Source organism: Hirundo rustica, chromosome 8, assembly GCF_015227805.2.
Source record: "Hirundo rustica isolate bHirRus1 chromosome 8, bHirRus1.pri.v3, whole genome shotgun sequence".
In the NCBI taxonomy this organism is placed as follows: Eukaryota; Metazoa; Chordata; class Aves; order Passeriformes; family Hirundinidae; genus Hirundo; species Hirundo rustica.
The window spans coordinates 33,817,600-33,843,690 of record NC_053457.1 but is presented as its reverse complement, the minus strand read 5'-3'; the positions used below and the strand labels follow the sequence as shown (position 1 = coordinate 33,843,690).

Here is a 26,091-nt window from a genome sequence, read left to right as displayed (position 1 = left end):
CACTTTTCACTTCTTCCCTTGCAAATCTGTTCTTTGCTTTCTCTTTAAAACTCATTGTGCTACTGAACCAAAGCTTTTCCAAGTGCTCATTCTTCCCGGTGGCTCTTGCTGCTGCATCCCCGTTTGCGTGTTATCTTCAGGGAACAGCTGTTCTTGGCACAGCTCCTTCCAGCTGCTGGGGCATCCTCACACTCCTGTGGGAAAGAGCTGCCTCTTCCCAACACAGGAATCCCAAAATTGGCACTTGAAGTGCTCAGATATTTTTTGAGTTTATGTCTCGTCTCACCTCTGCCTGATTTACGGTTTTGTTTCTTTGGTTTTACCTGCTCAGATCTCTCATTCTTACCAAAGAAATGACTGCTGTACATTAGAGAAAAGGAAATCTCGGATAAGACAAGCTTTCAGGACTGAGAACTTTTTCCTTTTTATAGAGGGGATAAAAGTGACAGAAAATCCCAGAACTGAGTTGTTGTACATCTCCCAGTGACAATCCACCATCACTGCAAGGCAACACACTAATCCCACAAATTTCTTCCCAGTTTTATTTCTCCCCTCAGCCAGGAAACACCTTTGAACACAGACAGATCTCTGTGAGCAGATTTTACTTTGCCATTTCAGCACTGAGTCAGTGCCAGCAGCCAAAGGGAAAAGGGCATTTCTGGGGCAGAGGATGTCACTGGTGAGGCATCCTCTGCAGGAGACACACAGGATTCCGGCAGGCAGAGGGATATCAGGGATGAAATTATTATTATACCTGCAGTAAGTCGGCTGAACATGCCTTAAAAATACACTCCACGATGTGAAAAACTCAAAATTAAATCCTGTACAAACACTTCAACAAAATGCTGCTGCTGTGCTCCTCCTAATCGCTGCCTCATCAGTATCTCATTTCAGCTCTGGCTTACACAAGTATTAAATATATTTGTACAACAAAGCTGCAGAGATATCGACATTTCAGCAAGAAGTTTGGAATAAATACAGGCAGGGTTTTGGGGTTTTTTTTACTATTAACACTTGGAGCATTTGGGATTGTGTAATTCAGATCAGACAGGGCAAAAACAACACCAGGATGCAACCCTGTGCAGAAAGGCACAACGAATAAAAGGATTAGAGTTAGAAAAGACGCAGAAATGCTGCACAGAGCATCCAATCCCCATCCAGCCCAAATTCTGCTGCACCACATCACAAATCAGCTCGAGCAACACCCAAATCATTCCCTGAGACGGCCCCGAGCCCATAAAACCAGAGTCACATCCAGGGGAGCCGTAAACCCTCCGCCAAGACCATGCAATTCCAACCTCCTTCATAATTCATGGATCCAACTCGCACCGCTTTCCACGCTGGGCACAGAGCGGTATCGCAGCCTCCAGAGAGATTCTGCTGCCATTAACGTTGCACCAGGAGATCGATAATGAAATGCCCATCAAGGAGCTGAGAGCTGCTCACTGCGGGCATCCAAACAGCATCCCTCAGGTCTGGCTGCCCCGCTGCTGCTTCCCAACCTGCAGGGATGCTGGAAAACTGCAGCCTCCCTGGGAAAAAAAACATGTAGCCTCCCCTGGAAAAAACCCTGCAGCCTCTCCAGGGGTGCTGGATGAGGAGCAAGTGACAGAGTTGGAGTTGGATTCACCAAACCCAGCCCATCGTGCTGTTCCCACCACGCTGCTTATAAAGGAAATTTGGTCCCTTTTCCTGCCATCCCCCCATGAAATAAGGGTGGAATTGCAGCTTCCACCCAAAACATCTGTCTGCAACCTCTTCTCCTGAGAAATTTTCATGGCGTGTCCAGAGATGGAATAATTCACTTTAAATTGCTATGTAAAGGCAGGTTTTGTCCGCCCAAACAGCAGCATTCATTGCTGAATGATTGCTTTGAGTGCTCTGACCCCACACACGGGATCTCCACCTGCTGCTAAGCCCTGCCAGCAATCCATGCTGAGGAATATTTTGGAAACAGAGACTGAAACACAGCACCACATTTACAACAGCATCATGCCCAGGAGGGACCAACACAGTCCTCAGGCTCTCTGTAACTGAATCATTTTCCTGCAGAAGCTCCCACTCCTCCAGCCAGCGGGGTGGATCCTGTGTGCTCCCAAACAATCATCATTCCTCAGGATCTTCCTGCCTTCCCTCCTCCACAGCATTTCCACTGCAGCTGAGCTGCTCCAAAACCTTGAAAAAATTTACCTGGCATCACCAAGCGTGAAGAACATCAACACTTTGCTGATAACAAGAGCTGGAGAGGGGCTTTTGATAAGGGCATGGAGTGACAGGAATGGTTGGGGATGGTTTTAAACCGGAGGGGACATTTAGATGGCGTATTGGGAAGGAATTCCTCCCTGTGAGGGTGGGCAGGCCCCGGCACAGGGGGCCCAGAGCAGCTGTGGCTGGGTCCCTGGCAGTGCCCAAGGCTGGGCTGGAGCAGCCTGGGACAAGGGAAGGTGTCCTTGCATGGCAGGGGTGGAATGGGACGGGCTTTGAGGTCTCTTCCAAGCCAAACCCTTCTGTGTTCCTGTGGCACGTGGATGTGACTCTCAGAAAACACCAAGGACATCTGTGACAGGGCAGAATTGTGCTGACTTCCTCCAGCTCTGTTTCACTTGGCAGTTTGTCAACCCCCGTCCACTCGTTTTTCATCACAGAACCTCTTAAACGAGTGAAAAAAAGGGCACCAAGTACAGCAGACAGAGCCCTGCTGGAACACATCCTGAAACCAACTTAACAACACAGCTCTGCAGCTTTGCTCATGACACCAACAGCTCCAGAAACACAACAAACACCCAAATCCTCCTCCAGGGCTGTCACCTTCCAGCTGGGAAGGTGCAGGAGCCCAACCTGTGCAAGGCAAGGAGCAGCTCTGCCCTCCAGGACAGCTCCACTGCTTGGGACAGATCTTGAACCTGCTGAGTCCCCCAGCAATCCTTGTGCAGCCTCCCGTCATTTCAGCCCACAGGGCGCATTCCCGACACCACCCAGGAGCTGGGAATGCCATGGAGGGTGAGGGAAGAAGAGTAAGACTAAGAAAATTCGGGGATTTAAGGCAGCTGGTTCATGGAAAGCCAGCCCTTACTCACAGATGAAAAACCTCGACTGAGCTCATTTAACAGATAAATAACCATAATATCAGGTGGAAAGCAGGGGGAAAAAAAAAAATAGAAAAACACAAATAGAGCCCAAATGTGCTGAAATTCCCCACTTAGCACCTGAAGAAAAATTCCTGCAGCCCAAGCACCCTGCTTTAGGTACATAAAGATGTCTGGGTTTATTGAAGGTGTCAGCGAAGCTTTCAAGGCAGGAATTCGGTTTCGCTCTGTGCTTGGGAGAATCCCTGCGTGTCGGGAATGCAGAGCACGGCAGGCACAGCGCCGCGATCCCTTTCTTTGGGAGCACAGCAAAGCCATCAAACACTACGCCCACACCGTTTTGTTCCTCGCTTTATTTCCTTTCCCTTCTTCTCGCGCGTTTCTGAGCTCGCTCCACACATTTCAACTCGTTCCGGCACTTGGCAAAAACAAATGTTTCCAGCTGAATTCCCTGAGCTCGGCTGATCCATCACCCCACAAGTGATGTTTGCATCCACTCCAGCACGGCCGCCCTCATCCTGGCGACCTCAGGTCCCACTCCATCCCCAGCGCCCAGGCACAAAGCGGACAAGGATTGCTCCACAAACACCTCGTTACCCCATTACGGCTCCTCTCAAAGCCCGAATTCCACCTGCTCAAGAGCAAGACCAAGCCGGTCCCCCTCCCAAACCCCTTAAAAAACTTCCCACTCCAAGGTTTAACCGGTTCCATTTATCCCCCGGCAAAGCCAAGTGGGGGAAAACGTCCCTCCGGGATGAGGGAAGCGCGTTTTATCCACATTTAAATCTCTTCTAAACTACGCCCGGCTTCCAGCTGAACGTCATTAGTTTTCATCAGAAGTTACTTATTTTATTTATTTATTTACCAGCCCCAAACACAACATGCACAGAAGGCACGGCTGTCATGCACTTAAATTTTTTTTTTTTTTTTTTAATTCTCTGCACCTTTATTTCTACTTTCCACAGATTATAAAGTCGCAGGGAAAAAAAAAAAAAAAAAAAAAAAAAGAAAAACCTCAAAAAAAAAGCTCGATAAGGGCTGTCTTTTCTTTCAACTCAGCAGTGTCTACCCCATCCAAATCAAACACAGACAGCTGAATACACGGCAAATCGCCACACGGAGAGGCACCTCACTGAAAAATTGGGAAACCCCCCTCCCCCAAGAGACCGATTTCTTTCACCATTAGAAAACACTGTTCCATCCCACAGCAAATACACATTAACCCTTTCCACACAGCCGCGAGTAAAGACAAAACTAAAATCCCGTGACGGGAGGCAGTGAAAAGCCGCGTGAAAGCCAACCAACAAACGGAACAAATGGGAATAGAGGGAATTTAAACAACACCACCCTTGACCGTGGCACGCCAGAAGAGTTCGTCCGCAGCCACCGGTCCCGCTCACCTGAAGTCGGCCGCGCTCATTTCAGGAGGGGCTGGATGGGAACCGACAGCAGAAAATCGCTTTTAAAGGCGCAGCTCGGGCGCCAGCCCCATCCCGGGAGCGGGGCAGAGCCCGGGGGAGCGCACCTGCGGTGGATGCGCGGGGATGGCCGAGGGCGTCCTGCGATGAGCAGGGATGCGCGGGGATACCCAGGGATGCGCGGGGATTTCCAGGGATACCCAGGGATGCCCAGAGATAACCCCGGGATGCGCGGGCAGCCGGCCGTGCCCTTGTCCCGCATCTCCCGAGCGCCGCGCGGTCCCAGCCCCGCCGGGGAGCCGCGGCCGCCGCTCCGCCCGCCCGGCGCTGGCCCCGCGGCGGTGTCGCTGCCGGGATGTGGCAGCCGGGATGTCGCTGCCGGGATGTGGCCGCCGCGCCCAGGGCCGGCCCCGGGCAGCGCCGCGCTCTCCGCTCCGTGCCCGGCTCGGCAGCGCCGAACGAGCGGAGGCGCCCGGCCGCTCCCGGCACCTGCGGGCGGCGGCATCCCCGCTCCTTCCCTCCCTCCGCCCTCGCTCCCTCGCTCACCTGCGCGGCTGCGGCGGCTCCGCGGGCCGCTGGCGGCGCGGCCGGGCCGGCCGGGCAGGCGCTGTGAGCCGGGGCGGCGGCTCCCGGCAGGAAATTTCCTTCTGGCCGCCGCCTCCTCCTCCCGCTCCCGCGGCCGCTCCCGAGCCCGAGCCCGCGCTCAGCCCCGGCCCGCGCCGCCCGCGGCGCCGCCTGGCGGACACGGCCCTCACTGCAGCGGGAGCGGCCCGGCGGGGGAGCGCGGCCTTGGGCTGTGACAGCGACGGCGACAGCGACAGCCCCGCCACACTGCCACGGCGACAGCGACAGCCCCGCCACACTGCCACAGCGACAGCCCCGCCACACTGCCACACTGCCACACTGCCACAGCGACAGCCCCGCCACAATGCCACACTGCCACAGCGACAGCCCCGCCACCGCCACACTGCCACAGCGACAGCCCCGCCGCTCCCCGGCGCGTAGCGGCTGTGCAGCGAGCGCCCCGAGCTCCCCCCGGAGCGCCAGGCTCCGCACCTGCCCGTGTCCCCATCCCAGCGTGTCCCCATCCCCGCGTCTTCCTATCCCCGCGTCTTCCTATCCCCGCATCCCCCTCCCCGCGTGTCCCCATCCATCCCCGCGTGTCCCCATCCCCGCGTGTCCCCATCCCCACGTGTCCCCATCCCCGTATCCTCATCCATCCCCTCGTGTCCCCATCCATCCCCGCGTGTCCCCATCCCCATGTGTTCCCATCCCCGTGTTTCCCCATCCATCCCCGCGTCCCCATCCCCCCATGTCCTCATCCCCGCGTTTCCCCATCCCCGCGTTTCCCCATCACAGTGTCCCCATCCATCCCCGCGTGTCCCCATCCATCCCCGTGTTTCCCCATCCATCCCCGCGTGTCCCCATCCCCATGTGTTCCCATCCCCGCGTGTTCCCCATCCACCCCGCGTGTTCCCCATCCATCCCCTCGTGTCCCCATCCATCCCCGTGTCCCCGCACGCAGGAGCCGCCCCTGGGGCCGTGACTCCCTCCAGGCTCCGTCCCGTCGCTGCCCGGCCCGCCCGGGCTGTGTCGCTGCCTGGGGCTGGCGGTCCCCGGCGTCCCCTGCGAGGGACAGCGCAGCGGGACGGGGACACCCGAAAGCGAAACGGGCAGCTGGAAGCAGGGCAGGGAGGAGGGGATCGCCGAGAGTCAGCGCGGCTCAAGCCGCAGCTCGCTGCCTCTTGGCTCCGGTCCCTGCCACGCACCTCTCGAGAGCCAGAGGAGCATCCCAGCAGGAGGAATCCCTGCTCCAGGAGGGATCCGAGGGATCTGAGAAGCCTTTCCCAACGATTCTCTGCATCACTTTCAGACCCCCTCATACCCGTGCACACCATATTTAAGTTTTCTAAAAGGTGTCCCAGAACAAGAACAACATCCCATCAGCAGAAATCCCTTCTCCAGGAAAGGTCCAAGAGATCCTAAAAATCTTTCCTTACCTTAATCAAGCTCTGGATTACTTTCAAACCCCCAAATGCCCGTGCACACCATATTTAAGTTTTCCAAAAGGTGTCCCAGAACAAGAACAGCATCCTGTCAGCAGAAATCCACTTCTCCTCCAGGAGAGATCCAAGTGATCCTAAAAGTCTTTCCCAACCTTAATGTTTCTATATTTTATTTTCAACCTCCTCCATATCAATGTACACAGTGTCTAAGTTTCCCAAAGGATGTCCCAGAACAAGAAGAGCATCCCAACAGAAGAAATCCCTCCTCCAGGAAAGATCCAAGCGATCCTAAAAGTCTTTCCTGACCTTAAGATCTGGATTACTTTCAAACCCCCGATGCCCATACACACCATATTTAAGTTTTCCAAAGGATGTCCCAGAGCAAGAAGAACATCCCAGCAGGAGAAATCTCTCCTCCAGGAAAGATCCAAGCGACCTTAATAAACTTTCCCAATGATTCTCCATGTTATTTTCCAAACCCCCAGAGCCATGCCCACAATATGTAGGTGCTCCAAAGGATCTCAGACAATTAGGGGGTGTAAAGAAAGACCCACCAGAAGAAAAAAAACCAAACAAAATAAATATCAGAACATCTGTGCATGTTTGTTTCTTCTGCAGGAAACTTCATCAGGGCCCAATTGCGTCCCTTTGGCATCGTGTTGACAAGGAAACAGCGATTTAGTGGGAGGCTGAAATTCCGTGGGCAGACGTGGCAGTGCGAGCGGGCGCAGCACCGGGGAGGAGTTGGATTTTAATGAACTTTTTTGCAGATCAAATGGCTGCGAGTCAGCGATTTTCTCGCTGGGAACCATTTGCGAGGAATTGGATATTAATTTAAATGAGTGCTTATAGCCAGGCGATAAAATAAATAGAATTATTGCACGTGTTGGGCAAAATGACTGCGTTTTCTATTAGTGCAGGAATTAAGGATACTATTAGGCTGTGTGGTCCCAAAGTTAATTAGTCATGAGGCAGAAATGGGAAGCCAAGTCGTACAAGAAAGTTTTCAATTCATTATTTGGCGTGAAGGGATTTGCCGGAGAGAAGGGGAGCAGCTCAATAAATTATACAATTGCGAAATCAAGTTGGAAAAAGAACTTCATCCAATCTTCCACACTGAGATCCATAATTGATGATTATATTGATAACTTAGCCTCGTTAATCCCCAGCTCTGCCTCCTCCAGGACGCTCCAAGGCCAGGTTTATGCCACTTGTGTTTTCCAGGATACAATAACGAGCTGGAGCCGACAGCCTGAGGCTGTTTTTTTTGTTGTTGGCTGCAGAAAAACAACCCAGGGTGACGCTCTCTGATAGAGAGCTCCAGCCTGAATCCAGATTTGAAGTGCAGGATCTGAAGGATGAAGCATCTTGAAACCCCATTTCAGATCTCTCCGGACAAGGTCTGAAGGGAATTTCTGCAGCTGAGAACGGGGAGAGGGTGAGAAGCGAGGCTCCTGCGGGGTTTGTAGCCGTTTAGTAGCAGCTGAATTACCTTGACGGAAGGAAGACAGAAGCTGTACCCAAAAAATAAATTTAAGAAAGTGGAAGGCTGAAACATTGTGCAAAAATAAGATAACAACCAGCAGATGATCCCACATTTCTCCCAACCCCGGGATAATCCAATATCCAGCCGGAGTTTTTCTTCCTCCACCTCACAGCCCAGCGCTCAGGTGTCTTTTCCTCTCTTTCCATCACAAATCAAACCCCTCTCAGCAGTTGGCAGCTCTTTGGCAGCCGTTTCACCTTTGCTTCCGATTTTCCAGAGATGCTGCAGGGCCTCCCACGGCCCCTGCATCCCTTCTTTGGAAGGAGCATTATTCCAGCAGAATTCCTGCTGGGAACTTCACCTGGAGCAATTCCAGGCACTCTGCTGCTCTCTGGTGCGGAGAGGCGTCTCCTCTGCCTCAAGCTCAGGGAATAAATGACAGGAAAAAAAAAAAAAAAAAGGCAATATTTGAACACCAACATTTTATTTTTGGGTGATTCCAACGTGATTACCTCGGAGGCAGCGCAGTAAATTGGTCTCCTTGCTGATGTAGTGGAACAAAAATAAGAAAATCCTGAAAAAAAATCACAAAATCAGAGGCAGAACAGCAAAAATCTGACACAGACCCAGCATTTCTGACATCTCAGCCTGAAAATACAGGAAAAGCTCTTCCAAGTAGGAATAATTGGGCAAGCTTAAGAAAATAAATGCTAGGAAAGAGGCAATATTTGAACACCAACATTTTATTCGGGCCTTCCAACACGATGTCCTTGGTAGAGCAGGGTGGATCGGTCTTTTTGCTGATGTGCTGGAGGAAAACTTGTAAATTCCTGAAAAAAAATCAGGAATTCAGAGGCAGGACAGCAAGAAACTGGCACAGACCTGTGATTTCTGATGCTGCAAATACATCTCAGCCTGAAAATGCAAGGAAAACTCTCCAAAGTGGGAATAATTGGACAAAGGCATGAGGCTCTGTAATATTTCAGCAGTAATTAATTTAATGACTTCAAAGTGGTATTTGTCAAAGGTTTTTCCATTTGGAATCTAAAACTAGGAGTCCGTAGGAATAGATTGAAGTGTTCATGTCTTTGAAATTGTTACAGAAATTGCAGTAAGTGAAAGCCTGCCCTGCCTGCTCTTCTCTCCATCTCCACCTCAAGGGGTTGTTTTAAACACTCCACACCTTGAAGCAGCTTCAAAGCCAACGTTTCATGAAAATGAAAATATTGCAAAGGCTGTATTTTCCATGTCTTAAAACTCCAGGAGTGGGTTTTGCCCCTCACTCTTCAATAAACTGCATTTGACCACTCAATTTCACTATTCAGCCATAAATTAAAGTGTTTTAACAGCAGAACACATCGTTTTAAAGCTGTGTCATCTTTTAGGGTATGGAGAAAAGACATCCTGCGACATCTGAAAGGTTTTAGGGGAGCTCTGTTGTTCAGAGAAATTAAACTGACAGTTCACTGACTTTTGGAGTGAAAAAAAAAAAGGGGGAGTGGAATATCTCTGTAATTTCAAGGAATATCTCTGTAATTTCAAGATTTCATTTTAGATGTCTTCATTTTACCAAAATGGCCTGCAGACATTCCCACTAAGGATTTTCCAGCTTGGAAATGGGGAGAAACAGGACAAACGAGGAGTCAGCTGCTCAGGGAGCTGCTGCTCTCCTTCCCCTGCCAGGATGGGTGCCCTGGCAGAAGTGGCAGAGGATAAACTTCCCCGTGGAAGGATTTATTTCCCATCAAAACTTAATGCTGGATCATTTCTTAACCCCAATATCTTTGAGAAAAGGCAATTTCAGGACTGTCCCACTTCCCAATATCCCAGCTAACCTGGAAGGTTGAAGCCATTCCCTCTTTTCCTGGCGCTTCAGGACTTTTTCCAAAGGATCCAGAAAGGACACAACTCACATCCAAGGGATGCCCTGGCAGCAACAATCATTTTAAACCAGGATTTTGCACATTTGTGCTGATTCCAGTGTGGTGGCTTTGGGATCTTCCATTTATTTTAATTCCCAGTGGGAAATACTCCTAATTTTTTCCCCTGGTTTTTTTTCCCCAGTTCCTGCTGGGGTGAGAGGATTGAGCTCTGAGGAGCTGGTGACAATATTCCACCACCACCAGACATCCACCACCACCCCCTGATGGAGCTTTCAGCCGAGAAGTTCTGGGCATTTTCTGGCAAAAAATCCAAGCAACATTTCAAAGGTGTTTGCTTTGTCTTTCAAAAGAGCCGTGGGGGGAAGAAACAAACAAACAACAAAAAGAAAAAGGTCAGAGGGAAAGAGGAAATCCAAAGATGGAATTGTGCAAATCCACCCCACAGCAGCACTGGGCAGGGATCCATAAAAATGGAGCTCACACCCCTCTCTTCCAAAGAGTTCCGAAGTTTTCCCAGGAGCTGCTGCAATCATTTTGCAGATCAGTGCAGCTTCACATTTCTCAACCCCAGCTCCAATAACATTATGAGGCTTTATCCCATTTCCCTCCTCCAGTCCAAAGCCACAAACAAATCCCTGTTTCCATCTGAATGCTGGCTGCAAAGTGCCAGAAGGAAAAAAACAATTTAAAAAAATGGATTTCATTCTTAATAGTCTATAATTTGCTTTAATTTCAATTTATTCATCACAGGAGTGGAACAGGCAACATTGGCAACACATGGCTGGATCCTGCGTGGGATCCATGGACTGATCCCACACTTCCTGGAAGTTTTTTGGAATCATTTTGGAGCCAAAACCAGCTGAGGCATGAAGCAGCTGAGCTCCTCTGCAGTCAGAGATCGAAAATGGAAATTCCAAAGGATGTCAGGGCTTTGTGAGAGACACCAGGATGCACCACGGAGGTCAGGCCCATGGAAAATCCTGAATATCAGCAGCACCTCCTGCCAGCCCTGCTGCCAAGTCACCTTGCCAGCAGCCAGTTGGTTTTAAATGAAATATTTCAGCAGAACACGGCGTTTTTAAACAGCATTGCAGCTGCAGCACAACTGAGAACGATTCGCGGTGGCTTCACCTTGAATTCCCCTGGCTGCTGCTGAGCACAGCTGAGAGCTTTGACCTGGGAGCCGAACCTTGGATCCTGCCCTGCTGGAATCCCTCAGGAGAACATCCCAGAATAGCTGGGGTTGGAAAGGACCTTAAATCCAGCTCGTTACAGAATCACAGAATTTTTAGGTTGGAAGAGATCTTCAAGATCATCGAGTCCAACCCATCTCTAGCACCTCAACTAGACCATGACACCAAGTGCCACATCCAGTCTTTTTTTAAACACTTCTAGGGATGGTGACTCCACCACCTCCCCAGGCAAGCCATTCCTGTACTTTATCACTCTTTCAGTGAAAAACTTTTTGCTAATACCAGCCTGTATCTCCCTTGTAGCAGCTTGAGACTGTGTCCTCTTGTTCTGTTCGTTGTTGCCTGAAGAAAGAGACCAACCCCCAGCTGACCACAGCCACCCTTCAGGGAAGTTGTAGAGAGTGATAAGGTCACATCTGAGTCTCCTTTTCTCCAGGCTGAACAACCCCAGCTCCCTCAGCCGTTCTTCATACGGCTTGTGCTCCAAGCCCCTCCCCAGCCTCGTTGCCCTCCTCTGGTTGTGCTCAAGCATCTCAACGTCCTTCCTAAACTGAGGGGACAGAGCTGGACACAGCACTCAATGTCCATCCTAAACTGAGGGGCCAGAGCTGGACTCAGCACTCAGTGTCCTTCCTAAACTGAGGGGACAGAGCTGGACACAGCACTCAATGTCCATCCTGAACTGAGGGGCCAGAGCTGGACACAGCACTCAGTGTCCATCCTGAACTGAGGGGCCAGAGCTGGACACAGCACTCAGTGTCCATCCTAAACTGAGGGACAGAGCTGGACACAGCACTCAGTGTCCATCCTAAACAGAGGGGACAGAGCTGGACACAGCACTCAGTGTCCATCCTAAACTGAGGGGACAGAGCTGGACACAGCACTCAATGTCCATCCTAAACTGAGGGACAGAGCTGGACTCAGCACTCAATGTCCATCCTAAACTGAGGGGACAGAGCTGGACACAGCACTCAATGTCCATCCCAGAGCTGGACACAGCACTCAATGTCCATCCTAAACTGAGGGGACAGAGCTGGACACAGCACTCAATGTCCATCCTAAACTGAGGGGACAGAGCTGGACACAGCACTCAGTGTCCATCCTAAACTGAGGGGACAGAACTGGACACAGCACTCAATGTCCATCCTAAACTGAGGGGACAGAGCTGGACACAGCACTCAGTGTCCATCCTAAACTGAGGGGACAGAGCTGGACTCAGCACTCAATGTCCATCCTGAACTGAGGGGACAGAGCTGGACTCAGCACTCCAGGTGTGGCCTGACCAGTGCCGAGCACAGGGGAAGAATGCCCTCCCTGCTCCTGCTGGCCACACCATTCCTGATCCAGGCCAGGATGCCACTGGCCCTCTTGGCCACCAGGGCCCTACCATGGACAGGGACACCTCCCCCTGCTCCAACCTGGCCTTGGGCAATTCCAGGGATCCAGGAGCAGCCATAGCTTCTCTGGGCACCCTCAGAGCAAAGAATTCCTCCCTAATCTCCGATCCTTCTGGAACTGTGGGCAAAATATCAAACCACCGTAAGATATATTGGTTTTTTCCCCCATGTAAGAATGTGTTTGCGACATTAAAGAATAGATGTGCATGAGAAGTTTGCATTTAAAGGCTCTGCTTTCTGTCTTTTTGGCTTACAGCGAAGTGATTTAGAGAAGGGAAATACTCACATCATCAAGCTTTAAAAAGGATGGGTCATTTTATGCAGCAAAGGATTGCAGATCTCTCTGCTGCCCCCCGGCCTCATCACAAATGAATCTGATTTTTTTTCTCTTTGGTTGCCGTGCAGGGCTGAGTCAGGATCAGTGGGGGCAGAGTTGAGAAGGTGCTGATCAGGGAATATTTTCTCTGAGTCAGAGGAAACAAATCTCTTCTCCTTTCTCTCTCAGGATGAGGTGTGCCCCGTCAAACTGCAGCTTTAATTCCAGGTTTTATGGTGTTCTTACAGGTACCTGTGCAGGGGAAAAAAAAAGAAAAAGAAAAAAGACAAGGAATCATAGCCTAGGCAGAGAATGAACTCAAGGTGACAAGCAAGAAAAAAGCAAATTATGGCCTCATTTACAGAGCAACTCCCCGAGCCACAGGAGAGTTTCAATGATTTGAGCCATAACAATTTGAGCTGAGTCACCAAAAATTAAATATAATGGAGTCAGACTGCAAGGGAGGGAGCTCCAGGCCATTCACCACGCTCTGAGTCTCTGCTGTTCAGTATTTTTAAAGAGCTGCGTGCTCAGTTCATCAAAATTGAAGGAGCTGGAAGATAATTCCCTGGAAGTTTTTAGCAAGACAAACATCAGTTCTTAAATATTGAATTTTTAACCATGTTTCATAGGGGACAAGTGGCATTGCTGATGGCAGGAGGGTGGATTTTTAGCTCAGTTTATTAGAAAATACGCTTGGATTATAAAGTCTTGGACTATGTCCTTTGGAGAATAGAACTCTTGGAATAATGAACCTGGAGAGGTGGATCAGCCTAACAGAGCCTTCCCATGTTTCTGCAGTTAAAGTTTAACTGGGTACTGCACAGAAAATGAAGCAGGTTTCTTATTATTTTATACAAGATAAGAAATTTCCCTTTACTCCTCAGAGCTTAAATCAAATCCTGACTGATTCCCACTATGTGAATGAAGCATTTAGATTATTTAGGAATAAAACTTAAATAACATTTAAAAATTGTATTTACATATTCCTATAAATAATGACCTCAAAGATATCATCAAAGTATCAAGTAGTTTGAAAAATAAAATAAAAATCACAAGACTATAAATTATAAAACTATAGATGAAGACTATAAATTTTTATTTTATGAAAATAAAATTCATGGATTTCAAATCTAATGACTGCTTAAAATTTGGGATTAAAAAAAAAAAATCATAAAACCCAGAAAAATATCAGTATAATAACACTGCATTGCAGAATAAGTAATTTCCCAGGTATTTACTCTTCCTGAGAAATTCGTGGCTGTTTCAAATCCATAAAAAATTCAGGAATCTCTCCTTGTCATCACAGGACAAAGCAGGGAAGCTTCAGGACAAGAACTCCACCAGCTGATTCAGCAGCACTGGTGGAGAAGATTGTTCCCTAAAGGTTAATTCCAAAGCTCTGGATGATCCAGGAGCAGAGCTCCAGTATAAAGTGGGATAATGACATTATAATTAATAGAAATAAAAGCTAATGGAATCTCTGTTACTCTACACAGACAATAAATTATTAATTTATGTTCCACGTTTCAGCCCAAAATAATGGGGACTGAGTTTATCTCAAATTCTTGGAAGTTTGGCTTCAGTCTTTTCATGAAGCCACAAAGGTTCTGTTTAGGGTCGTGTTCTTTGGTCATTGTTTAGGTCAGCTGGGGTAAAAAAATGAATACATTCCCTTGGTTTGTACTCCAGAATAGATTATTTTACAAGATTTCTCCCTGTACGTATCCACTGCTGCCCCAAAATGAAACCCTGCTCAAGGTATTGGTTTTCTCCCCAACAAAAAGCAAAAGGGAAAGCATTATTCTGTGGAAGTAGGTGGAATTTAATTAGGAATTAGAGGCCTTTCTTAGAAAGTAACCCATGGATGGTAGATAGAACCTCCTCACCCCAAAAAAACCCAAGACCAACGCAATATTCTCTGAAATTTAGGGAATTTGAGATGTTTCCCAAAGGGACGGGTGGGTGGCTCCTTAGGCAAGCTGGGAATTTGGATGGAGAGGGAACGTTTTACAACTTCATCAAAACATAGCAGATAGAGATTAGATGTAGATTGGCAGATTCCAGCCTGGCTGTCAGGATTTTAAGAGGAAAAGAAGGAATTCAGAACTGTCCCAGGAGCAGCTGGGAACGTGCCAGCTCCAGGCGCTGGATGAATCCAGAGCTGGGATCTGGGAAGTGACGCTTTGGCAAGGACCATAAATCATCCATGGACAATCCCAGTGGCTGCTTTGGTTGTCACCATGGCAACACCTTTTCCCCAGAGCAAAGTTCAATTATTTTACATTTTTATTGCCACTGGTGTTTGTTTAAAGTTTACCAGAACGACTTTGTGCTCGGACAGCGCCAGGGAGGAATCACCCTCATGGTTTACGGGATTGAAGGGAACCAAATCCTCTGAACTGGGGGGGGAAAAAAATCACTGCAAAGATGCCATCCAGGAAGAAAACATCCATGTTTGCCTCTGCTTTTTGTACCTGCGTGAGCTCCTTCGCGGTGATCTGTGTGGCGCTGGCCACGCCGCAGTGGGTGAGCAGCGAGGTTCGGTTCTCGCGCGCCGGCTCCAACGTCACCATCAGCCTCACCTACGGCCTCTTCAGTGGCACCTGCGAGCTCTTCGTGGATGCAAGACTCCAGGTGTCCAAAACCAACTTCCAAGGTAAGTGCCGGCACACCTGGAAGTGGATCAGAGCATCCCAGAGTGGTTTGGGTTTGGAGGGAGCTTAAATCCCATCCAGTGCCTCCCCTGCCATGGCAGGGACACCTCCCACTGTCCCAGGCTGCTCCAGCCCCAGTGTCCAGCCTGGCCTTGGGCACTGCCAGGGATCCAGGGGCAGCCACAACTGCTCTGGGCACCCCGTCCTTTTATCTAATTTAAATCTATATCTCATATTTCAAAATTACTTAAAATGCTGTAAGATGGATGCATCTGTCAGCGGCATGAGTGAGAAGATCTTGGTTTGGGTTGGATGTGGGGAAGGAATTGGACTGGCCTTGGACACTTCCAGGGATCCAGGAGCAGCCATAGCTTCCCTTGGAAACCCATTTCAGGGCGTCATCACCTATACAGGGAGGAATTCCTTCCCACTCGTGCTGCTGACAGACGAATCCATCTTACAACATTGTAAGCAGGAGCAAGAATTTAAGTGGGGGATTTAAGTGGTATAAAAGAAGATTCCCCCCAAAAAACACAGAAACTCAACAATAACAACTTATCACCTGTGACCTTGGCCTGCACCTTGGAACAAGGGAGAAAACCACAACATGGGAGCTCTCTGTGAAATTGACTTTGATTTTCAGAAGTTCAGCAAGGAAAAGCAACACTCACCACTTAATTAAGGGATTTACAAACCTAATTCACCTTACAGGGTTTGGTGTTGGTTTTTTTTTGTTGTTTTTTTTTTTTTTAATGTCATAATGTTAATTTATTGTTTTTACTTTAAACATTTTGCCACCTACTACTGAATTGCGATAGCACCGTTGCGATAGAGAAAGGTTTCAAGGCTGCAGCAGGAAGAAGAACAGAACACACAAAACAACACCCGAGGGTAGATAAACCTGAAAGCTGCTGCAGGGATCAAGGGTTTGCACTTATTTTATCTGCCTTACTGCCTCATCACGTTCAGAGCAATAATGCTGGTGACACACGGGAAAGGCAGAAAAGCCACTCGAAAGAAAGCTACCAAAACTATGAGCAGGTCAAGCAATTTTGAAATGTGAGGTATGGATTTAAATTAGATATAAGGACTGGCACGGGGTGCCCAGAGCAGCTGTGGCTGCCCCTGGATCCCTGGCAGTGCCCAAGGCCAGGTTGGACATTGGGGTTTGGAGCTGCCTGGGACAGTGGGAGGTGTCCCTGCCATGGCAGGGGTGGTGCTGGGTGGGATTTGAGCTCCCTCCAAACCCAAACCAATCTGGGATTTTAAGATGCTTTAAGAAATTTCATTTTTTTGTAGGCTGTTGTGGATTGTCCCAGCACAGCAGATCCAAACATCCAGCCTAAAAAATTAGGCTCTTCCCCAGCCTAATGTATTCCTGAAGTTGCCCCTGCAGAAACACCTGAATTCCCACGGTGCCAGGGCTGTGTTACACAAACCAGTCCCTGTGATAAACTGGTTTCCATTCCATTTATGTTCTCACGAAACCCTGAGCACAGCAGCATTCCCAGCAAGAGGTGGAGCCTGGACTGGTATCATTACACAACAAGTTCAAAATCCCAAATCACTCAATCTTATCAGTCACAGCAGAGTAATGAAAGCGATTCTTAGAAGAGTAAATAATAATAAATAAATAAAATAATTTATATATGCTTACAGTTGGCTGGAGCCCCAAGCCTTGAGCCGTGTGGGCAGCTCTGGCTGATTTTAATTGGGCTCCGTGGGAAAGCTGGAATCCTGCCCTGGAGAGCTGATGGCAGAGGAGGATCCAGGCTGGCTGCAGCCCAGGGATTGTGCCCTGCCGTTGTCTAAAGCACCTCCCACAGCCCAGTCCCAGGCTGCTGCCACCAGATCGATTTTAATTACCATTAATGAAATGAACTCACAACGCTGTGGTATCAGTGAAGGGTTTCAGGTCTCTGTTGGGTTTTCCCTCACCAGATTTGGGGGTTTGTGCTTATCATTTATCAGATGTTGAGAGAACATTTACAAAAAGTGATCTCAGCTCTCCCCCTCAGATATCTGGTGATGAAAAAAACGAACGAGCTTCTGGATTTGTGAGTTTCCTTCCACAGCTGCTGAAGGAAGGTGATGCTTTATCAGTAATCTAAATTTGGGGTTGCCCACATCCCTCACTGGCTCTGTCAGGCTGGTATCCAGAATGAGAAGAACTGATTTCAAAATAATTCCTAGGCTCTATAATAAGCATGATCCTCATGTTTTATATTTTTTACTAAAGAATTTGCTAAAGAAATCATTCCCTGGGAGGGTGCTGAGGCCCTGGCACAGGGTGCCCAGAGCAGCTGTGGCTGCCCCTGGATCCCTGGCAGTGCCCAAGACCAGGTTGGACATTGGGGCTTGGAGCAGCCTGGGACAGTGGGAGGTGTCCCTGCCAGGGCAGGGGTGGCACTGGGTGGGCTTTGATGTCCCTTCCCACCCAAACCAGTCTGTTCTGTCATTCTATTCCATATATAATTGAAACAGGAAAAATACTTCCCAGAATTCCATACATTCTCCCTTTATATTCATTTTCATTTATATTCCTGTCCTCCTAAGACAGGAGGTGCATTTCCTTTGCCGATATCCTTAAATAAGTGGACTTCCAGTGCTGCGGAGGAACAAAGCGCCGAGCTTTCTCCATTGCAACATTTCAGACACCAGCGAGAGGAGTTCCAGCCATCCCTTTAAATCACAGCGTGATTTAAAAGCAGCTGTGCCCTGCCTGGGGTCTCTGCTGTGCCCCCCACGTGCACTTCTCAAATGGCATTGGCATGTTTGGGGGTGGGAAGAGAAGGACAATCCCTGAAGGGTCAATCAAAGCCAAGAACTTGGGGAGTATTTTCAGCAGTAGCCCAGGTTGACTTCTATCAGTTGCTATTCAAAATTAGATCATCAACAGCCTTTGCCAAAAAAAAACCCCACCAAACCCCAGCTTATCTCTCTAGAAACCACAACACTCAAAGACGTTTCCAAGCATAAAGATGAAGGACAAAGGCATGTAATTTCTGGCAGTGCCCTGTGCCTGGAGTGCCCGGGGGGCTCTTTCCCAGCCTTAATAGGGCAATAAATCAGTGTAGCCGCTCCCCAGGCTCTGGGGATGGACAGGCTGGCAGAATTCAAAAGTTGTTTCATAACCAGGCTCCTCAGAGCCTTCCTGAGCTGTCGGAATGCTTTGTCTGAGAGAGGAACCAGCTATGAGTAAAAGGTCTGTCAGAGAAGGTTTGGTCACAGCTTGGACCAGTCCGAGTCAAACACGTAGGGGTTGAGCCAGGCTCAGGAAGAGCCACGCCCAGAGAGCCTGGAATGTCAGGATTTATCCAACTGCTGGCAGCCAGCAAGGCCAACAACACCCAAGGAAGTATTTCCAAATTCACCTCAGTGCAGAGGAACCGTTTCGTTTTCTACATTTCTAAAATACATGGCAAAAGCTTGGAAACTCATGGAATTCATTCGTGTTCTCGTCTGTTTCCAGGGATCTCCTGAAAAGCTGGAAGCTCTGTTGAACTCTCCCTGGGATATTTTTGTTTGGGCTTTTTTCAGTGATTAATTCCTGAGGTGTCATGGGTGATTGTAGAGCTGTAAAAGCTGCTGGGAGGGTTAAGCTCAGTGAAAGTCTGGGAAATTCTACCCAAACATGTAAGAATAAAAGATGAAAAATAAAAGAAATTACAGGAAATGAAGGAGTAATCTGACCAAACCCTGTTTTCATTCTAGAACTGTTGTTTTACACAGATCCAGAGGTTAGCCAGCTGCAGGTTACAAGTCAAAATATTTGAGTTTGATCCCACTCAAATAGATCAGCTGCTGGAGATTCCTTCTGTTTGCACAGACTGCTTTATTTAGGGATTTAAAAAAATCAGCTGCCATAAAAAGAGCATTTTCTTTCAAGCCCTCAGCCTCGTGCTGCTGCAGACACGGCTACGACAGCTGGAGGCTGCCAAAATGCCATCCCCTAAACTGCAGCTCAGTGTCAGAGACAAACAAGATCAATTAGGGGGGTGCAAGAGGTGTAGCCAGGCAGTTCTGGAGATGTTCTGAGAGATAAAAATTAACTCAGGCTGCCAGAGGGAAATTACACAAGCCTGTCTGGTTTGGCTCCAGACTTATTTCTTCTTGGAGAAATGGATCACAGGTGATGGCCAGGCTGCAAGGCTGCTTCAGCCCGAGTGCAGGGTACAACGTGCTCACTTCCATTTCCTTGAGTGATATCCCCCGGATGCCCTGCTCTCCTTTTCTTCCAGGAAAATTGCTTAAATTTACAACTGATTTCCATAACACATCCTTACCTGCCACTGCCTCAAGCAGAAATTAACTTGTACTGCAGTACTGGGTAAAATGTGAGAGGAATTCTCCTTTTCATTCCTTGCCAGCAGCTCTTTTCATTATGTTTATTCCTCTTTATGGGGTTTTTACTCTTTTTTTTCTGCTGTGATTTCTCCCAGTTATGCACTGCCTGAATATTTTACAATAATGGCTCTGCTCAAGAGCAGCACAGAAAGGGAATTTTCCTACACAAGTCTGTCTCTCACAACATCTGTTTGAACAGAGCTCCAAAACATTGTCACTGTATTTGCTACAGCATAAAGCACATTATAGTCGCATTTTCAATCTTCAGCTATTGAGAGGAGGAAAATAATTCACCTCAACAAAATGACACCTGGAGGGGATTGCACCTGGGGTTGAGTCTCTTGTTACCAGCAACTTATCGAGGAACTGGAAGGATTTAGGCAAAAAGTGGTGACAGTTCTGAGGGGTTTGACCACAAGAGCTGTGGAACCACAGCAGGGAACGATCTGGGAATAAGCAGGGGAAGAAGAGGGAGCAGGATCTGGGATCAGGGCCATGTGCCCACAAAGCTCAGCCCTGTGGGAGCCAAACCCTCCCTGAACCCAGTCCTGGTGGAGAACAGCAGGAGCTGCTCCTTTATTTTAAAAGAAAGGAGCTGGTTATGCCTGCACCAAGGTTTTCCTGCAGGGCGCGGAGACAGATCCAGTCAGGAGATGAGCTCAACCATCCCCATCTGCCCATGGATGAACACACTCAGATTTACTTGTCCTGACCCATCCAGGCAGCAGCTTCAGTGGGCTTTGGGAAGGTTTTCCCTGTCAGATTTATGGCATGTGAGGGACTGCCGCTATTTTAAAAGGAAATATAACTGGAGCAGAGTTTGAAATTGGAGCAGAGTTTTAAATAGGTTTTTGTGGAGGTGACCAGACACTGGCAGAGGAACACCCAGATTTCTGATCCAGTTTAGGCAGAAAATTCCTGTCTGGCCTGGTCCAGAGGAAATTTTTACGGAAGTGTTAAAGAATGGAAATTTACTGCCCAGTTAACAGCAGGATTAGCAGGCAAGAATTTATTTCAGCCCAGGTACCTTCACCCTGTGGGGGATTTAGTCCAATCCTCCTGCACTTTCTCCATCCCAACCCCTTCAGATCAGCCAAACCTCTGCTCATTAGCTTTTAATTACAGCCCCAGCAGGAAGTCATAAGGTTTTCCAAACCCACCAGACTGGGCAGGGCAGGTTATCACAGAATCATGGAATATCAGTGTTGGAAAAGCTCTCCGGGATAATCGAGTCAAACCTTTAACCATGTCCCCAAGTGCTGCAGCCAGGCACCTTTAGAACCTTTCCAGGGATGGTGACTCCCTGTTCCAATGCTTGACCACCCTTTTTCTGTGAGCAAATTTTCCCAAATCTCCAATCTAAGCCCATCTGGCACAAGTTGGGGCCGTCTCCTTGATGCCCTTTTTGGGCTCACTTGAAAACAGAGGCCAGACAGGATTGAGGGAATAGAAGCAGATATAACTGATGAAGGGTTTTCAGGTACCTTTTGAGTAGATGAAACCTCCCCAAGGGGCTACACCCAAGATGGGCAATGATCATGAGTTTTTCAGACAGAAATAAGCTAATTTACATTTCAGGGCTTAATCCTCTAATTGCAGCTTCAGGTAATGAAGTCACATTCCCTCAGTTTGCTCCCCTCCAATTCACTTTTATTTGTGCTTTCTGGACCCTGAGGCTGTAGGTGTTGCCTTGAGAGGCCACCTGGAACAGAGGCTTGACAGAGTTAAAGGAATAAAGTAGAGACTTATTAAAAAGGCCTTCAAAGGCCTCCAAGATACACCTTGGGCAGTACAAGAGCCTGGCCACGGCTCCAGCCAAGGTGGACCAGGGGTCACGAATCTTCACACTTTTATAAGTTTTGGTCCAGTTCCATATTGGGGTTAATTGTCCAATTACAGCTCCCGGTTATGCTGCAGTCCCATCCCCCCAGTTTGCTCTCCTCAATTCTCTGTTGTTTGCACTTTTTGGACCTGAAGCTGCAACGGTGTCCTTGGTTCTGGGGCTGGGAAAGGATTGTTTGTCTGACTGAGCTGTGAGGGACTTGGTAAACACTTTAGATGAAGTTCAGAGTTATCTACTAATGAAGGACTGATGCCTTCAGTTTGAGCTTTGCTGTATTTGCAGATTATGTGCTGCCCAGGTGCAGCTCTGAGCTCACATTCAGGGTCACTCAGCTCTCTGCACACAGCAGGGACACAAAACAAATCCTGTTCCTGCTGCACACCAAGGACAACTTTCAGCTCAAAAGCACAAACAAGGGTGGCTGGAGGGAGGAACAAGAAGGATGGGACCTCACAGCCTGGAGCTGGAATTGGCCAACTAAATCCCAATGTACAAATGGACCAAAACTGATCAAAGTGTGAGACCTCGTGACCGTATGTCCATTTTGGGACCATTTTGTGTCCATTTTGGGTCCACCTTGGGTGCAGCCCTGGCCAGGCTCTTGTCCTACCCAAGCTGTACCCTAAAGGCCTTTCAATAAATACCTGCTTTATTCTCCAGCTCTGTCCAGTCTCTGTTCCAGGTCAGCCTTCCCAAGGCCTCAGTACAAACTCTGGAAAATACGAAAGCTAAAGCTTAAGGCATCATTCGGTGCCCTTGAGTTCCAGGCCTGGATTGCTTTGACCCAAAGGTGAAGGCAGTTAACTACACTCTCTTTGGAGTTCAGGGTTACACGCTATAGAGGTACAGGATTTGAAAAGCAGAAAAGCCAAACCCCAGGGCCCCATCCTCTCCCGCTGCCCCCTGACCCCGCTGTGTTTCAGTCGCAGACGCCCTGAGCAGCCCCGGGAGCAGGGGCATGAACATCGCCACCATCGTGGTGCTGGTGCTGGCTCTGCTGAGCTCCCTGCTCAGCTCGGGCTTCACCTGCACCAACGCGGTCAGCAACCCCTACCAGACGTTCCTGGGACCCATCGGAGTCTACACCTGGAATTCCGTCTGCGGTGAGTGGCGCTGTGTTCCCTAAATCCCGGCGTTAGGAAATACAGAGCGGCAAGAGGAAACACCTGGAAATGCATTCTGCTCCCTGGGTTTGCTTTTTAACTGCTAGAGGACATGAGTAAATACTCACAGATCTGACTTCAGGAGATGAAGGCTGAAGAAGAACCTTATTGTTTACAAAGACCTCACTTTTATGGGTTTTGAAGAATGACCAGGGTTTGGAGACCTAAGTTACCCCCTCTCCATCCCACTGGCCAGGCTGGAAGTCCATCAGTGGACTCAAATGTGGAAAACATGATGTTTACACATCATGTGTACATGTACACACTGTGAGAATTCAGCTACAGAGCTGTAAACACCTCACAAAAGCTCACATAATATGGCAACACCGGCGCACCTGAAAAACCATCTTTTCAATATGATTAAAATGTATTATATAATAATAAAATAATATTTCTATGATAGCATTTATAAGGAGGCAGCAGTTTGGAGGAGTGAGCCGCAGCAAAAAAATTATTTCCCTCTTTAAACAAAATTCACAGGTGAAAATAAATTCAAACATTCCCTAACCATTAAAAAAAAAAAAAAAAAAAAAGGTGGAGATGCTGAGTCATTTGAGCTGTGAACCTGTCCAAGTGCTCCCAGAGGTGGAAACCCACATTCCTGCTTGGATTGAGCCTGGCTGCTCCCAACCCTCCCTGTCCTGCTCTGGGCACGGCTGCAGCTCTCACACTCAATTAATCTCCAGAGGATTAGGTGTTCCTCTAATAATAGGTTTGCGCTTGAATAATTTCCTTTTAAGACATCTGATTACAGAGTACTTCAGCAGGGGCATTTTGGCCTTCAAAAGTTCTGCAGGTCTGGGAAAAATGTGTCCCCAGCAGCAGCACCCTGTCCTGGGGACAAAACCAGACCTCGGTGGGAAGGGAACAGTACAGATAATTGTAATTATTACAGACACAGGTGGAGGTGAGAAAATCACCCATTTTTTAACACAGATGCTGAAACAGCTGTGGAACGCAGTAAGAAAAGCGAACAAAAGCTTAATTAGACAATTATCCATTTCTGAGACAAGCAGATCATTGTCTCATCCCACGGGAAGGTTTCTCCTGGGCCCAGCATTTGAACCTGCAAGCTCTGACTGAAATGAAAGGACCACAGGCTGGCCAAAAGAAATATCGGGGAGAAAATGAATTCTTGTGTTGGCTGAGGGCTGTGGTTACTTTTGACAGCCCTGCAAGTGCTGTGACCTGGAAGTTTATTTTGCTGTGGGTGTATTTTTATGGGAAATCACGCATCATTTAATGTGGGAGGTCATCTTGGAGGTTCCTAATTCTCCTACCAGTGCTCTCCTGAATAAAAGATGAAGCTGTTCCAGCGTGAGCTGGGGTAGGATGAGGTGCCTGGGGAGAAGGAATGGAACTGTTCCACCAAAGTTCAGAGATTACAGCTCTGTTGGCACGAGGAAAGCAGAGATGCAGCAGCAATGTTTAAATAAATGTCAGAGCAACTGAACTTTTCCATTTGGGAGGCTGTAAGAAATAGACCCAGATCTATTAAGACATCACATTTTGGCTTATCCCAGACTCATCCAATAACTACAGTTGTAAAGAACAGGAGGTCTCCGAGTCTAAGGTCTTGGGCCAGCCCTGAGCACAGACCAGGCTGCTCAGGGCTTTATCCAGCTGTGATATTTTTATCCAGCTGCTTTTATTTTACCCAACTATGAGGCTGCCCATCCGTGAATTTGGGCTCATATCAAACAAACATTTACAAATCACCCAAGGGGTGAATACGCGATACTCATCAGCACTAAATTAAGTGGGGAAAAAAAGCTGAATTAAATGGCCTTATCTAAGAATAATCAGTGAGAATCCGATAATTTTAGATGATGTCATTGCCTATATCAAAACACCTGTTGGATACTATTGGGTGGGGCAAAAATTCTCTCAATGCCCCCATTGTTTACTGATTACTGATGTTAAATAAATTGATTACAATTCCTGGATTAAAGCAGACTATAAGTCACTACAGAAACAGCAGTACGGCTCCTCCTCTAAAATGCGTATTTCTCTTTTCCAGGGATCCTCATCCTCATAGCCATGATCCTTTTCCCTGTGAACGTGGAAGGAACTGGCCTGTCTGAAGAGCTGGCCCACAGCTGTTCCAGCTCCCCGCCGACACACGTCGGATCCAAGCACAGCTATGGATATTCCTACTGGATCATGCTGCTCGTCATCTTCCTGAACGCTGCTTCTCTCATCATCATCTACTTCTACGACCACGCCAGATATTCCAAGAAGAAGGAGCAGGAAAGACCCATGGAAAATGCACCAAAGGATGTTATTCTCTTTTAAGGACACCTTGGAAAAGGGGGTGTGAAGGAAGATGACTTTAATGCGGACAGCAAACTTCCATTTGCTCTGAAGCGTGTGGACACTTCAATTCCCAGACTGTTTTGAGGACACAAAAGCCTGGTTTTGGTTTTAGGTGCCTTCTGGCCTGAGCAGGAAGATCAAAGCCATTGCTTTCATGGTGTGGGATTTGGGATCTCGAGGGACAGAAAGACTGCAAACACCAGGATCCCCTGGGATGAGGAGAAATGGTCACTGAGAGGCTGCTGCTCCCTTTGCTCCTGGCTCTGCTTGGGGATCTCCTGCAGCTCTGGAGGCTCCTGCACCAAAATGGGAGCGCTTGAGGCCAAAATCCACAGAACACAGGGTGGAGTCCCCGTGCCTGGAGGGGTTTCACAGCCCTGTGGAGGTGGCACCTGGGGACACGGGGCACTGGTGGCCATGGATTTACCAACCTAAAAGATTCAACAATCCCACGACAGCAGAGATACCAATATCTGCAGGTTATGAAAGCACGGAAACATCAGGAAAATCCTGTCTGACCTTTGAGCAGTGCCAAGAGCAAAGCCACACCTGGGACAGGCGTGCCTGACCCCTCTCCACACCTTCCCCTGGGCACAAAGTCCTCCCAGCTGGATTATCAGCGGTGATTTCTGGCCAGGGCCATCCCTTTTCCCCCTTGAAGGAGTATTTAATGTGCTCACAAAGACACACGGCTGCAGAACTGCCCGGGACTGGGGGAGCTCCCTTCCCATTGCTCCCAGGGAAGTGAGCAGTGGGACCTTGGGACTGATCTAAAGTGCAAAATCCAGCTCAGAGCTCGTGTTCAGCACTTCTGCTCCTTTCCCCCTCAGCTCTGCAGCCAGGAAAGACTTTTTTTATCCCTTTAAAAAGACGAGAAAAGCCTCCTTTTCCTTTCCAGTGTGGTTTTCAGTCACGCTCCACGTCCATCCTGTGACACAAGAGGTGCTCGTGGAGATGAAAAAGCATTTTGAAGGGGGCAC

The 26,091-nt window shown here is 48.5% G+C and overlaps 2 protein-coding genes and 1 long non-coding RNA gene across 5 annotated transcripts in view; 1 reads left to right on the top strand and 2 right to left on the bottom strand.

The window, feature by feature from the left end:
• The window catches only part of PTPRE (protein tyrosine phosphatase receptor type E), a 90,491-nt gene extending 85,403 nt beyond the window's left edge, over positions 1-5,088 (bottom strand). Inside the window, exon 1 of one of the 3 annotated variants that reach the window (XM_058421493.1) lies at positions 5,051-5,088. Coding sequence is in view for 1 of the 3 variants with exons in the window: in XM_058421492.1 (XP_058277475.1) it covers positions 4,487-4,506 (20 nt within the window). In the remaining 2 variants the exon portion in view is untranslated. Of the gene's footprint in view, positions 1-4,486; positions 4,522-5,050 lie in introns of those variants that run through there. The other 2 variants (XM_058421492.1, XM_040070944.1) reach the window with 2 other exon arrangements.
• A 1,608-nt stretch (positions 5,089-6,696) lies between these two features.
• Positions 6,697-17,230, bottom strand: LOC120755948 (uncharacterized). The gene is made up of 5 exons (XR_005701944.1): positions 17,100-17,230; positions 15,263-15,460; positions 12,756-13,037; positions 8,509-8,570; positions 6,697-8,024 (listed from the first exon to the last, which is right to left on the bottom strand). It is a non-coding gene; the product is annotated as an uncharacterized LOC120755948 (long non-coding RNA).
• Positions 15,216-26,091, top strand: CLRN3 (clarin 3). Its single transcript, XM_040071590.1, has 3 exons — positions 15,216-15,444; positions 22,556-22,735; positions 24,816-26,091. The coding sequence occupies exons 1-3, from the start codon at positions 15,216-15,218 to the stop codon at positions 25,088-25,090; spliced, it is 684 nt and encodes a 227-aa protein (XP_039927524.1). The 3' UTR covers positions 25,091-26,091.